Raw genomic sequence first — 13,429 nt, 5'->3', positions numbered from 1 at the left:
AACCGAGTCCGAGTCCGGCACCTCTCTTCGGGCACCGCCACACCTCGCCACACTTCGGACTCCATATCCCACAATGCAGAGCTCTCCAAGGGCGGATCAGCTCGGGCTGGTAAGGAACTTTGGTAGATGTAGTACAAACCTGCTCAGCCATAAGCTTGCTCGGCCGAGACATTGGAACACCGAAAACTACAGTTCCCGCTGGCAACGCGGCTGCGACCTCTCAGTTCGCCTCCCTCCCCCATGGCCTTGGTTTATCCCCCTGTGTCAGTTCTGGTCGCTAGGGTCATATCTGCTGTAGTGACTGACTCTGAGAAGACCCTGGGTCCGGGTCGGAGTCCACCCTTGCTACTCGGTCTTCCTTCCAGCCTGCCGACGAGAGACGAGGGGGCGTGACATAACCCTGACCCCGCCCCCGCCCGCTGGGCTGCTGGGACCTGGTCGCCATGACGACGGGCTGTACACTACCCTAGCTCCCTAAGCAGCGGGTACTGGCTGCCCTGCTGCCGTAGGATCATGGCCTCCCTGAAGCCAGAGCATCTCAGCTTCACGACCACATCGAGGTAGGCGCTGGCCGGGCTGAGGGCGGAGAGGAGGGCTTGGTACTTCCAGAAAGAGAAATGGTACCTGATTCGCAGTTCTGCACCTCCTGCCTCTGTCCATTCGTCTGGGGCTCCAGCCCTGCGGGGTCATCGGTGCCGAAACAGAATCCCAGATGACTTCTCCGCCCAGGGAGGACGTTACATTCTAGCGCAAGGGCAGGCGCACTTTTTCATTATTAACAGCCAGCCTGTTTGTATTGAGCGTGTAATTATGTGCCAATTGCTTTATATAACACATTTAACCCTCACATCAACTCTATGAGGTAGTAATATCACCATTTTACAAATGAAGAAATAGAAGCCTGGAGCCATCGTATTTTACACATGTTTATACGTGTTGGAGCTAGGATTTGAACCCAGCCATGTGAGACTCCTTAACCTAAGCTTTTAGCCACAAGCATACACAGTCTCTTCACCCACTTTGTTTTTGACAAAGAAGAATCTCCAAGCAGCCCAGGCACACCCCATGGCTCAAAGTAGGTCCTGCCTGTATTCAGGGGTGAAGCAAATATGATTACAAGCTCTATTAGCCAGGAAAGCCACAAAGTATACATATTAAAACAAAAATTTTGGCTAAATACCTTTCCAGCTCTGGGAGTTCAGAGAAGGCCCTTTAAGTTCTGGGCCTCTGTTTCCATATCTCAAACACAAACCTCACCTCACATTGTTGGGAATATTCAGGCGACATATATGAAGCTCTCATGACAGTTCTTGCATGTAACAGGTGTTCAGTAAGTGTTTCAAGTTGTTCCTGGGTTCAATCCCCAGTACCTCCATTAATAAATAAAAATAAATAAACCCAACTACCCCCCCAAAAAAGAACAAAATAACCCTTGATATCACCTAAACTCTAATTCCCCAGGATCTGCTGCCTTGACAGAGAATGCCCACAAAAATCAGCAAATTAAATGCCAGCTTGATTATTTTATCCAGAGCTAAAATTAATCTACAAAACTCAGACAGCAGTCTTGAGAAAGAGTGTTGTTACCCAACACAGGAATGATTTAGGAAATTACAGTCATGTTTGAAAGGGATGTGAAAAAGACTCAGAAAGAGAATCCTCATGTATTTAAAGAAGGAAGCATAGGAGGGGAGGATATAGCTCATGTGCTAGAGCACATGCTTAGCATGTACAAGGTCCTGGGTTCAATCCCCAGTAACTCCTCTAAAAATAAATAAACCTAATTACCCCCCCCCAAAATTAATTTAAAAAAAAGAGTAAGAAGTTTAAAAAAAATTAAGAAAGAAGCATAATGTAAGTAAAAAGCATAATGTAATTGCTGAAGCTGAATTTGGTGGCAGTACAAAACATCATTCCTGCCCATATTCTTCATTCACCAGTATTTAGTGATGTATAGTACACTGGGCCAAGCTCACTGCTTCCCTTAGAGGCATAGTATGCATGTCCGCCTCCAGCTCCCCTTAGAGCAGGGCCAGGATGATGAAGGATATTTCAGCATGATACATATGTCAGCAGGACCCTCCAAAAGGGAACTTTGAATTGTGCATTTTCCTGGGGCAGGTTTCTCCTCCCCACTGGATTTCTCCTTTCAACCTCACATTCCTGGCACAGTAGGTCTGTGGATGGAACTCAGCATCTTGACTTCACTCAGTACCAGGACATACCCGTCAAACCCACTGCCTGCCATCAGTTAAATAACTGACTTTTCTCCACCTTTGAAGTAGAAATATAGATACCTGCTTTCCATTCCTCTCTGAGAATTGGTGTAATATATTTAATATAATACTAAAGAAGCCTCCTATGCTTTTTGGATAAGTATATAGACACTACCAATTATTCTTAAAGTTATTATTTAGGACTCTTCTTTGACACTTAAAACTAACATGTTACCTACTGAGATTTTCCACTTGACAATTTCTCAGGATTTGTAGATTTCTTCATAGTTTTCTTGTTTACCTTGCCTCATGTAGTAGTCCCAGCAGGAACAAAAAGAATAGTTTGGAAAATTGACTGGTCTTGACAGGAAGGTATGATTTAACCCAGTGAGCAGACAGATTGATCTGTTGCATCCTGTCTCAAACCCATGATGAACGTCTGGGCAAAAACGTCTGGTTTTCCACACCAGCTACTTATTTGACATGGTTTGCTTACATTTGTTCGATTTAGAGACAACCGAGGACTGGAGTTTGGGGTATCACTGCTCCATGAAGTAGGACTGAGGAATCCTGCAGGACAGGGTTTCCCAATTGGGTTCATGTTCCTGCTCTCACCTTCCCTGGAGTTTGGGTAGTCCTAGTCTCACTTTTATGGACAAAGAAATTTGAGGCTCAGGAGGTTAAACAACATGCCCAAGGTCACCAGCTAGCAAAGGGAATGAAGACACAAGTCTGCCTGACAGCATAAATCACCCCTACCCACCCCTGCCAAGGATTGCTGGGATTACTTCTTCCTTTTGTTCCACTGGGGTCTGCCTGCCCACATGCAGCCCGCCCTTTTGACCTCCAAATGCCTTCCTAGCTTGAGCAAGGATGGCTCTCTCAAGAAGCCAAGGAGTTAAAGACCTCCTTATGATCCACTTTTCTCTCATCCTGCTGTCATAATTAACAACTCTGCAGCTCCTTGCAGTTTACAGGCTGTTTTTACTTCTCTTTTACTCTTATTTAAACTTCACAATAGCTTTGTGAGATAGAAAAAGCAAGAATTGACTCCATTTCCTTATGAGGAAACTAGACTGAGAGAGGTCAAATGATTTGCCCAAGAGGGTTCCTATTGGAACCACAGGTGTCAGCCTCTGGGCCCTATCAGCCAGTGAGTAGAGGGTCGAGACTCTCACCCTAGCTCTTGGACCCCAGACCCTGTGCTTCTTGTCCTACAGCGCCTGCCTTCACACCTGACTGGTATCACAACCCCAGAATGTGCCAGTCACATGCATGAAACTGACATCACAGCCACAGCTGAACACTGAATGGAAGTGTAGACCCACAGGGTTCTCTGGGTGCGTGGTGAGGGTGTCCCACCACTACAGGAGTTGGTGAGACTCTGGTGACGGGGAGAAGGTTTCTGGGAATGAAGAAAAATGGTTTGAGCTCAGAGCCAGGAGCTTGTTGGCAGCATCTCTGGGAATATGGAGGCAGCACTGGGAAGACACAAAGCCTTGCTCTGAGGGGAAAGGAGGCCATGTCTTGTGGATCTGGGAAGGGTGGAAGTGCTCTCCCCACTCAGGACTGTCACCCACCACTTCCTTCCTCTTTCCTGTGCAGAACACACCTGCGGCCTTTAGGAGTGACCATAGATGATTCTCTCCTCACAGAAACCAAGAGTACTCAGAAACGCAAGCTTTCTCAAAAACGGAAGACACTGGTTAGTGGCAATGTTTTGTTGGAACCCTCAGATTTGGTCCCCAGATCCTTTCTGCCTCACTCTCTGCAGCCCCAAAAGCATCGTCCACCTGAAACATGCCCCACCAAGTGGCTTCTCCCCAGTCAGGGGAGTGTAGCTCAGAGGCTACAGGTGCTGGGGTGAGAGTGTGCACACTTGCCACATCTCACCTAAGAAGCCTTCCCAGACCTCCCTAAGCAGTAAGGGACTCAGCCCCTGCCCACTAATAACCTTCCACAGCAATGCAGCATTCTGGAGTGGACATTTTTTCATCCAGCCTGCCATGTGCCAGGCACTGTGCTAGGTGCTAGGATGGTTCCACCAGATCTTCCATGGTCCTTCAGAGCTATATGACTGTATCTTTTTGTCTTTACAGCCATAGTGCCTGATGTGGTACTTGAGTGGCTGGCGTATGTTCACCATAAATGCTGTGAGTAGGTGTGTAAGCACAGCAGTAAAGGATGTTCCTCCATTGTGTTGTTGGCCCTGCATTAGAAGTAGAGACTCTTTACCAGCCTTAGGACAGGTTCTCCCTCCATTCCTGTTCTTTAAAGTTTTTATATAAAAAATCACACTGTCTTATTAAGTATTGAGGGGATTTTGTTGATATGATCATGATTATTTAATCAGCAAGCAGCCACTGTTCAAATCTTACAGATGAAAAATCACATTTGAGCAAACTTATAACTCAGGCTCACAGTGGAGAACTGTGGGCTGTGGTGATTTTCCTTGTGTGAGTGTGTCTTGTGTGGAGGATTTGGGGATACATGGGCTACACACTTTGGAAGACTGAGGACTTCCAACATGGGGACCCTAACTTCAGGCAGGGTTAGTGTGGACTCTTTGTGGAGACCAGGCGCAGCCACGGTCCCACAAGACCCGATTACTTGAGGCGCCCACACCCCACCCTCCTCAGAGGCCATCTATCTAGTGGACTTGGAGCTGGGCTGTCACTCCCTTTCTTGAGCCCGGCAGCAGCGACACCGTTCTCAACCACCAGAGGGCGATGTTTCCTCCCGCCGTCCCCAAACTCCCCCACCCCCAGGGCCGCCCTTCCAGTTTTCACCTGCAGGGGAAAGCAGAGAGCCTGGAGGTCCCAGGAACAGCTCCTTCCAGCCACCGGCTTGTGGAGGTCTTACCAGCCATTAATAACCAGGCCAAGAAAGCAGCATATCCCTGGGAATCAAAGTACGGTGACCACGATTTCTCTTGGCAGAAATGGCAAACAGAACACGAGGACTGGCCTTTTGAAATGTGAAAAACCTATCATTAATTCACCAGGGTTAAGTGCTTGACAACTTCTCAGCTGTCTTCTAGGGTTACTTTGCCCTAATATAAAAATCACATACATTTTTGATAGTCTTTCAGAAAAACTTTTTCTAGCTTGATTTCTAAGTTTGGCTTCTCTCATTTTGTTCAGTTTATCTATTTCTACTTTTATTTCCTATTTTAAAAATTTTTATTATTGATAGTTTTTTCCTTTTCAAGCAACAGAGGCTTAAGGCTTTCTTTCCTAAGAGTGAAAGGATTTTAAATAATTAAATACCTTGTGAGTGTTTTTCTGATCATCTCCCAAACATTTTGAACATGTAACATTAGCATTTCTATAAGCACGCTGTATTTTTACCTTAAGTAATGGGTCAGGAAAAATACGAATTTAGTTTTAAATACCTATAAATGGTTAAGTGTTTTAGAGGTATATTTGTATTATTAGTTCTTATGTTCATTGCATTATATCAGCAAATGCAAGTTACATAGTTTTTCCTTGTGTTTTTTATTTTTATTTATTTAATGGAAGTACTGGGGATTGAACCCATGACCTTATGCATGCTAGGCACACACTCTACCACTGAGCTCTACCCTCCCTCCTAATTCAATATTCTTTTAAATTTCAAAGTAATATGTGCCTTGTAGGAAATTTTGAAAAATGCACAATTAGAGAAAAATAAGCATCCATGGCCTTATTGTTAGAGAATAATCATTATTTATTCTTTGAGAATCTTATAGAGAATAATAATCATTGGATTAACCTTTTGGATTATTTCCTCCATCTTTTCATTTTACCTGGTTGTGCTTATTCCCTAATTTCAGGCTTTACTTAACCCTTACAGCTATAGCATTAGTATATTTCCATGTTAAACCTCTTTGTAAACATTTCACAGCTGTATAACAATTTTCTATTTTTAGACACTTAGGAATTTTCTAATTTTTTCACAGCCATAAGTAAGGCTTTGAGGACCACCCTTATGCATAAAGCTGCCATTCCATCTCTGTCCCCTCTGCACTGGCCAGCCCAGACAGCCCAGACTGTACCTCATCCGGCCTGCTCTCCTTGGGCATCGGCCCCTGTTCACGGCTCTTCAGAACTCCTGCTGTTTCCCTGAGGTGTGGATGCTACCCAGGCAGACTTTGTGCATCCCTCACTTTCCCTGACACATAATCCTCTCCCAGAGTGACCTCAGCCTCCCCCATGCAGTATTTCAAGCTTTACTGAAATCACTGACATCATCTCTTCCTCCCCTAAGATTAGCAGTCTCCTCTGGCCCCCTCCATTCAGGGCCCCCAACCCTTGTGACCTCCATTGGCTTCAGTTACTACCTCCTGACTTGTGATTATCAATTCACTTGTCATCCCACTTCCATCATACCCAGCTTCTCTCATATCCCAGAATCCAGTAGGGGCTGACTTGTACCATGGATCCAGAAACATTTGATGAACAAATTAATGACTGAATAGATGAACTCTAGAAATAGGCTTCACTGGGTCAGCAGTCATTTTTTTTTCTTACATCTTGACTATTTAATGCCAAGGTTAAAAAACAAGCTCATACATACTACCGCTTCTACCCGCTACCCCTGCTCACGGTTCAAAATGAGATCCCACTGCTTCTACCCCCTCCCCCTCCCCCAGGAGGTAGAGCCCAGTCTCCTCCCAGGGTCCACAGCTCACCCTGCTGCACCTCGGCAGTCCTGTCTGTGTCAATCTGGCTTGAGACTGGGCCTGCCCTCCTCCATCTCTGTCTCTCTAGCTGGACTGTGTTGTGAGGGCAAGAGATGGTCCCAATTGGTACTTATGTCAGTTTTCATAGCACAGATATTCAATACTCACCCACACCTACAGAAAGGAAAAAGAGATCACCTTTACTGAGCTCTTAAAAGGTGCCCAAGTCTATGTAAACTACCCTTTATGCTTTCTCATTGCATCCTCACATCAATACAGTGCAATGGGGACTACAACCATCCCCATTTTAGAGATACCCATTTCTGAGACTCAGAGAAGTTAAGCTTGTGGTCACACAGCTAGCTAATAAGGGAAATCTGGGATTTAATCTAATCCCTCTCTAACTCTAGAGACCACAGTCTTAGTTATGAACCATATTGAGAAGTTGAGGGGGTAGAAAAAGGAGTGGAAGGAGAAGCCTGGAGAGGAGCATCAGGAAGTAGAGCAGCGTTGCCATGGTAACCCCACCTGTCCTTTCCTGTAGTCCGGTTCGTTCTCCACTGGCAGCCACCTGTCCCCATGGCCCACATATATCAGTGACCAGACCATTCTGCATAATCGAAAGCCCTGTTCAGATGACTACCAAAAGCGAGCGGGGTAAGCTAGGTTTAGCCCAGGGGTGGACGGATTGGGCCCAGAGACAGCATAGGGGTGTGTGCTACCCCTGACCCAGGGTGCAAGGGCCTGGCAGGGTGCCCATCACATCTCAGCCCACAACCCCCTGCAGTAGCTGGCAGCAGCAGCCCCTGGGCACTACCAAGCCAAGGTACCTGGAGCAACTAGAGAACTACCTACGCAAGGAGCTCCTCCTGCTGGACCTGGGCACGGATTCTGCCCAAGAGCTGAGGCTGCAGGTCAGAGCCACAGAATAACTGTGGGGAGGGTGGGGGGAAGGCTGGGAGGAAACCTTACTCACCAGGGCAGGGCACTTCAGACCTTCAGGAGAGACCAGCCTCTCCCAGCTCTTTTGGGCTCCCCTCCTGGTAAGAGAAACATATTCTATGACAAACCCAGAGAACAGGCAAGGCTAACTATATGGAACCAAAACTCCCCTGAGGCTTAGACTTTCTCACCTGAGTCAGGTGGCCTGGATACTGTCTCCAGTGCCTTCAGCTCTGTGATCCACAGCACCCACCTTGGGTCATTGGACATTAGTGAATGGAGCCTGAATCCTGGCAGTTGGGCAAGCAGGGGTCATACAATGTCCACCAGCCCAGTAACAATAGCCCCAAGCTCGAGCAACTTAGCCAGACACGTAGAGAGAAATCTAGGTGTAACCTAGATTCTGGTGCATATTAGGGAGGGACTCATCCAATCTCTGCTCAGAGATGGCAATGGGGAATCCTTGACTTCTGACTTAGTCACTGACAGAAGCATTTGCTGAGCATTGTCTATGTTCCAGGACCTGGATGGGTCTCACGGGCTGAAGGAACCTCACCAACCAGGAAGCAGAAGCTCAGAGAAGGCATCCAACTATGTAGTAGGGAAGCTAGGATTCAACCTCGGGGCTGATTCAGGAGCCTGTGCTCATTCCAGTACACAATGTTGCTTCCAAACGCTTCCTGTGTGTCCAAGTGGGACAGGAAACCACACCTCTACTTGGAGGCTGGAATGCAAGGCGAGAGCCTTCAATCTTCTCTGTCCCCACAGGGCTGTAAGATGGGGAGGGGTGCTGGTTAAGAGGCCAACTGAAGCACAGTGCATGGAGGAAGTGGCTGCCTGGAGGGCCAGATAGGGGGCTCATGCAGACTGACTGAAGTCATCTGCCAGGCCTCAGAAACAGCAACAGGAGAGGTCTCCAGAGAGCAGGTGAGACAGAACTGCCCCTCAACTCTGTGGCTGTGACAGACCCAGATGTGCCTGGAGCATTTATTTGAATGTGAGTCACCAGGCAGCTTCATGTTAGAACATTTCTAAGCCAAGCAAAGGAGAACTTAGTTCCTACTGAGAGTGGTAGCTATAGGCCAGGAGGTGACAGTTTCCCTTTTCTTGCCAGCCTTACAGAGAGATCTTTGAATTCTTCATAGAGGACTTCAAAACATACAAGCCATTGCTCTCCTCCATCAAAAATGCATATGAAGTGATGCTCGGTAAGACTGCAGCCTCCCTGCCTGGGCCCAGCCTAGAAGAGGCAGAGAATCCTACTCTGCCTTTCTGGGGCTCTGCAACAGGGCTGGGGCAGCTACAAAAGTGGCTTTGAGGTCACCAAGCCCCACTCAGCCTTTTTGTTTACACTGTCCTATCGTAAGGCACCCCAGGGCAACTGACCACCTCCCATTCTTGAGAAGCATGATGGGGCAATATCAGTAGGAAATACAGCACCTTTTCTATTAAGAGTTAACCTAGAAGGGAGTGAGTACCTCTGTGAAGTGATGAGGAGGCTTCCCTCACCAGGCTTACCAGGTGCTGCACATGGTGCAGCTGCAGAACTAAAGGCCATATGGGGAAAGGGTATAGGTGAGACCCCAGTCCTCATCTGGACTCTGTCCCAGGTTTAAAAGCAAGTGCAGAGCTCACAGTGAAAATAAATGTGACAATGAATATATGGTATGTTCATGTATAACTGAAAAATTGTGCTCTACACTGCAATTTGATACAACATTGTAAAATGACTATAACTCAAAAAAATTTAAATAAATAAAATAAAATAAAAATAAAAGCAAGTGCAGAAAGGCCTTAAGCAGGGACTGTGCTCTGAACAGCTATGCATAGACTCCTGGAGTTTGCAAGGGACATAGCCACTCACTGTGACCTCAGGATTAGTGTCTCCTGACAATTTATCTTCCATGGCCCTAAAGGGACTGTCCCACCTGTCCCTGCTTAGCCCACCAGAGGGAGAAGATTCGGGCTCTGGAGCCCCTGAAGGCCAAGCTTGTCACTGTGAATGAGGACTGCAATGAGAGGATCCTGGCCATGAGGGCTGAGGAGAGATACGAAATCTCCATGTTGAAGAAAGAGAAGATGAATTTGCTAAAACTCATTGACAAAAAGAATGAGGAGAAGATCTCATTGCAGAGTGAGGTGAATGAGAGTAATGTGGTAACCAACTCCCTGGATGCCTGCCACCCCCACCCCAGGGGTGACCTCGAGGCCTCTGGCACTGAGGTGACCCCCTAGCTCTCTCCACCCTTCTGCCTGGAATGACATACTGAGCCCCCTCTCCACGTGCTGCTCTCATCTATGGCTCAGCACTGGCTCGGTGTGGCCCCAAATGCCAGCAGAGTCCTGCTCCTTGGCTGCCAGGCTTTCCCCACAGGAGAGAGCTTTGGCACTTTGCGGGACTCTGGAACGACCAGTCTCCTCCTTTGTTTACCTTTCATGTTCCCAGGTCCTGGTGGGGCCACCCAGGACCCCTCCATCCCCTGCGGTGACTAGCTGCACACGGGGCTCCAGAGACAGCCCCTGACCACACAGCCACCTTCTCAACAGGTGACCAAACTGAGGAAGAACTTGGCTGAGGAGTACCTGCACTATCTCAGCGAGCGAGATGCCCGCAAGATCCTCATCGCAGACCTGAATGAGCTACGGTACCAGCGGGAAGACATGTCACTAGCTCAGTACCCAGGTAAGCCTGTGGTGGGTTTCTCTCCCCTGAGGGGGCACTGGAGAGGGGTCCACTCAATCCCATTCATTCAGCTCTCCTAATATCTGCTCATTGCATGCCTATTCACGATGGGAGATGGCCCTGCTGACCCCTGGGTCTGCGGATCTTCTGAGCTGGCCTGAGAGTCACAAACTTGTTTAAGAGGCAATCGCTGGCAGCTGAGGTAGCCTAGACTCCCTAAGAGCAGGACAGTCCTGGTACCCCACATCCTGGGCTTCTCTATTTGAGTCCGAACCCCTATGCTGGTAGCACCGTGGAAAGGCACAGGGGTTCCCAACCTGGGAGAGCAGGAAGGCCTGGGACATGTCCTGAGGGACACTCAACCCTGCCCTGGGCTACAGGCTCCAGAGCCAGGGTAACACGAGCTGGCGGGCCCCCTGGCAGGCATCTGGGGGGAGGACCCTGTGAAGTTAACAGTGGCTCTGAAGATGGCCCGGCAAGACCTGACCCGCATGCAGATGGAGCTCAACACCATGAAGGCCAACTTTGGAGATGTGGTGCCCAGGAGGGACTTTGAAATGCAGGAGAAGACCAACAAGGATCTTCAGGAGCAGGTGCTGGTGGGCAAGCAGGGTAGGGCAGGGTCATACAGGTGGGTAGTGAGGACTAATCACCTTGCCTACAGCTGGACAGCCTGAAAGATGACTATGAGGAGGTCCGTAAGGAGCACGAGATGCTGCTGCAGTTGCACATGAGCACGCTGAGAGAGCGGGACCAGTTCTATGCTGAGCTGCAGGAGATCCAGCGCACCTCCACACCACGGCCTGACTGGTCCAAGTGCGAAGGTAATGCTGGCTGTTGGGGCCCCAGGGACTGCTCAGGGGCATGGTCCGGACTCCAGCTCCTTCTTCCTACCTGCAGATGTGGTGGCTGGGGGTCAAGATCGCTGGCATGTGCTGGCCGAAGGCAAGAACAGCGACCAGTTGGTTGACGTGCTCCTGGAGGAGATTGGCGAGGGTCTGCTCCGGGAGAAAGACTTCTTCCCTGGTTTGGTAGGGGAGTCCCTGGGCTCAAGAGGCTTGGGGCCAGAGTCAGAACAGCCAGGCCTTACTGCTGAGACTTGAGGTTCTGCCAGAACTATATGGGGCTCTGCACTGCTTGAGGGTGGGGCTACAGGCAGGCCCAGAGATGAGCTGACACTCTTCCTTCCAGGGCTATGGTGAATCTATCCCTGCTTTCCTTCAGTTTGATGGCATTGTGGAGAACAAGAAGCCAACCAAGAAGGATGTGGTAAACATCCTCAAGGATGCCTGGAAGGAACGTATTGCTGAGGAGCAGGTCAGATTTCACCAGCCATTTTGGCCTGGTGTGGCCCCCTGAGTCCTCCAGGGGGCCCCTCAAGGTGCTAGGGAGCAGGAAGGAGGGCCAACCAACTGTGGAGCAGGCTGATCAAGCAGTCTTTCCCTACCGTGCAGAAAGAGAAGTTCTCAGATTTTTTCTTCAATTTCCTGGAGCGTCGCTTTGGGCCTAGTGATGCCATGGCCTGGGCTTACACCATTTTTGAATATATCAAGCTCTTCCACTCCAATGAGGTCATGAGTCAATTCTATGCAGTCTTGATGGGAAAGGTGAGCTTGGGCCTGGCCCTCCACCCTTTATGCTCAGCATAGGCCAGCTCTATCCCTGTCCCTACCCCTTTAGGAAACAGCAAGACAGTCAATGCTTCCCTCCCTACAGAGGAAAGAAAGTGTATACATCAAGCAGAAGGAGACAATAGCACAGCTTCTGAAGGAGATGACACATGCTGACAGTCAGAATGAGGGGCTACTAACCATGGAGCAGTTAAGGTGAGAGACCAGTCGGGCCACCCCAAACTCCAGCCCAACATGTCCTCTGGCCAGGTCCCTAGCTGTGCAGGGGGAAGGGGAGCCTGATGGAAGGGCCAGAGCTTCAATGCATGCTGCCCTTTTGAGCACTAGTGGGGCTGGCAGAAGGATGCAGGGAGATGGGTAGGCAGGCCTCAGCCAGGCCCACTGGCCCTCTTGTCTCCCTACAGCACTGTCCTCAGGAGCACCTTCCCCTTCAAGAAGGATGAGAAAATTCAGGAATTGATGGAGGCAGGGGGCTGGCATCCCAGCAGCAGCAATGCAGACTTGGTCAACTACCGCTTATTGTTTATGGAGGTGGGTCAAGGGCCCAGGAACTTGCCCAGCCCTGCCCTAGCCTCTGTTGGACCCTAGCCCATGTACCCTCACCATGCCTTGTGGCCCCTTCCCAGGATGAGGAGGGCCAGAGCGTGCCCTTTCTGCAAAAGCTGTGGGAACAGTACCTGAATGAAAAGGATGAGTACTTATACGAGCTGAAGCAGGAACTGGGCCTGGAACTGTGAGTGACCCTGGGGCCTTCAAGCTCACTTAGCCATAGGCAAGTCCTGCAGGCTGGGCCATGGGTGGCACCTCAAGCCCCTGGGTCTCCCTATGCACCGAGCTTGCTGCTGGACACTATATACTGCTCAAGCCTGGGAGAGGGCATCTTGGGGTCTGGAGTACAGAGAGGAGGGTCAAGGCCTGTTTCTCTCTTTCCCTGGTGGGCAGCCATGATAAGGTGACTCTGCCTAAATTACATGAGGCCCTGATGACCATTGATCCCAGCCTAGACAAGCAGACCCTGAATGGCTATTTGAGCCAGGCCTTCCAGTTCCCTGTGACAGAACTGCCAGAAGAGGGTGAGGAAAAGGAAGAGGGCACTGTGATACAGCTCCAGACTGCACTGGAACAGCTTCAGATGAGTGACGTTAGGCGTATGGGGCCTCGAGAGCAGGAACCTGCAACCTAAGGCTGCTCTGGGCAGCCTCAGTGCTCCCGTGCTGCCAACTTCTGACTGTTGGTATAAAGTTGTTTGTTTGAATCCATGCTATTCTCTAGGTTATGCTGGGGAATCAAGGGG

General features: G+C 49.2%; 1 protein-coding gene across 6 annotated transcripts; it reads left to right on the top strand.

Moving 5' to 3' along the window:
• Positions 1–106: 106 nt before the first annotated feature.
• TSNAXIP1 (translin associated factor X interacting protein 1) lies at positions 107–13,401 on the top strand. Of its 6 annotated transcripts, none has more exons than XM_064489052.1 (16): positions 107–560; positions 3,822–3,921; positions 7,424–7,536; positions 7,667–7,793; positions 8,936–9,029; positions 9,764–9,960; positions 10,369–10,504; positions 10,928–11,097; positions 11,169–11,328; positions 11,405–11,535; positions 11,696–11,821; positions 11,959–12,111; positions 12,221–12,330; positions 12,540–12,666; positions 12,762–12,868; positions 13,135–13,401. In XM_064489052.1, the coding sequence occupies exons 1-16, from the start codon at positions 514–516 to the stop codon at positions 13,316–13,318; spliced, it is 2,082 nt and encodes a 693-aa protein (XP_064345122.1). In that variant the 5' UTR covers positions 107–513; the 3' UTR covers positions 13,319–13,401. The 6 variants fall into 6 exon arrangements, with proteins under 6 accessions (XP_064345122.1, XP_010977574.1, XP_064345124.1 ...); XM_010979272.3 differs by having other exon boundaries at positions 13,078–13,401; XM_064489053.1 differs by lacking the exon at positions 7,424–7,536 and having other exon boundaries at positions 108–560; positions 13,078–13,401.
• The last annotated feature ends 28 nt before the right edge of the window (positions 13,402–13,429 follow it).

Source organism: Camelus dromedarius, chromosome 9, assembly GCF_036321535.1.
Source record: "Camelus dromedarius isolate mCamDro1 chromosome 9, mCamDro1.pat, whole genome shotgun sequence".
In the NCBI taxonomy this organism is placed as follows: Eukaryota; Metazoa; Chordata; class Mammalia; order Artiodactyla; family Camelidae; genus Camelus; species Camelus dromedarius.
The sequence above is the reverse complement of the archived record's forward strand: the minus strand, read 5'-3'. Positions and strand labels throughout refer to the sequence as shown.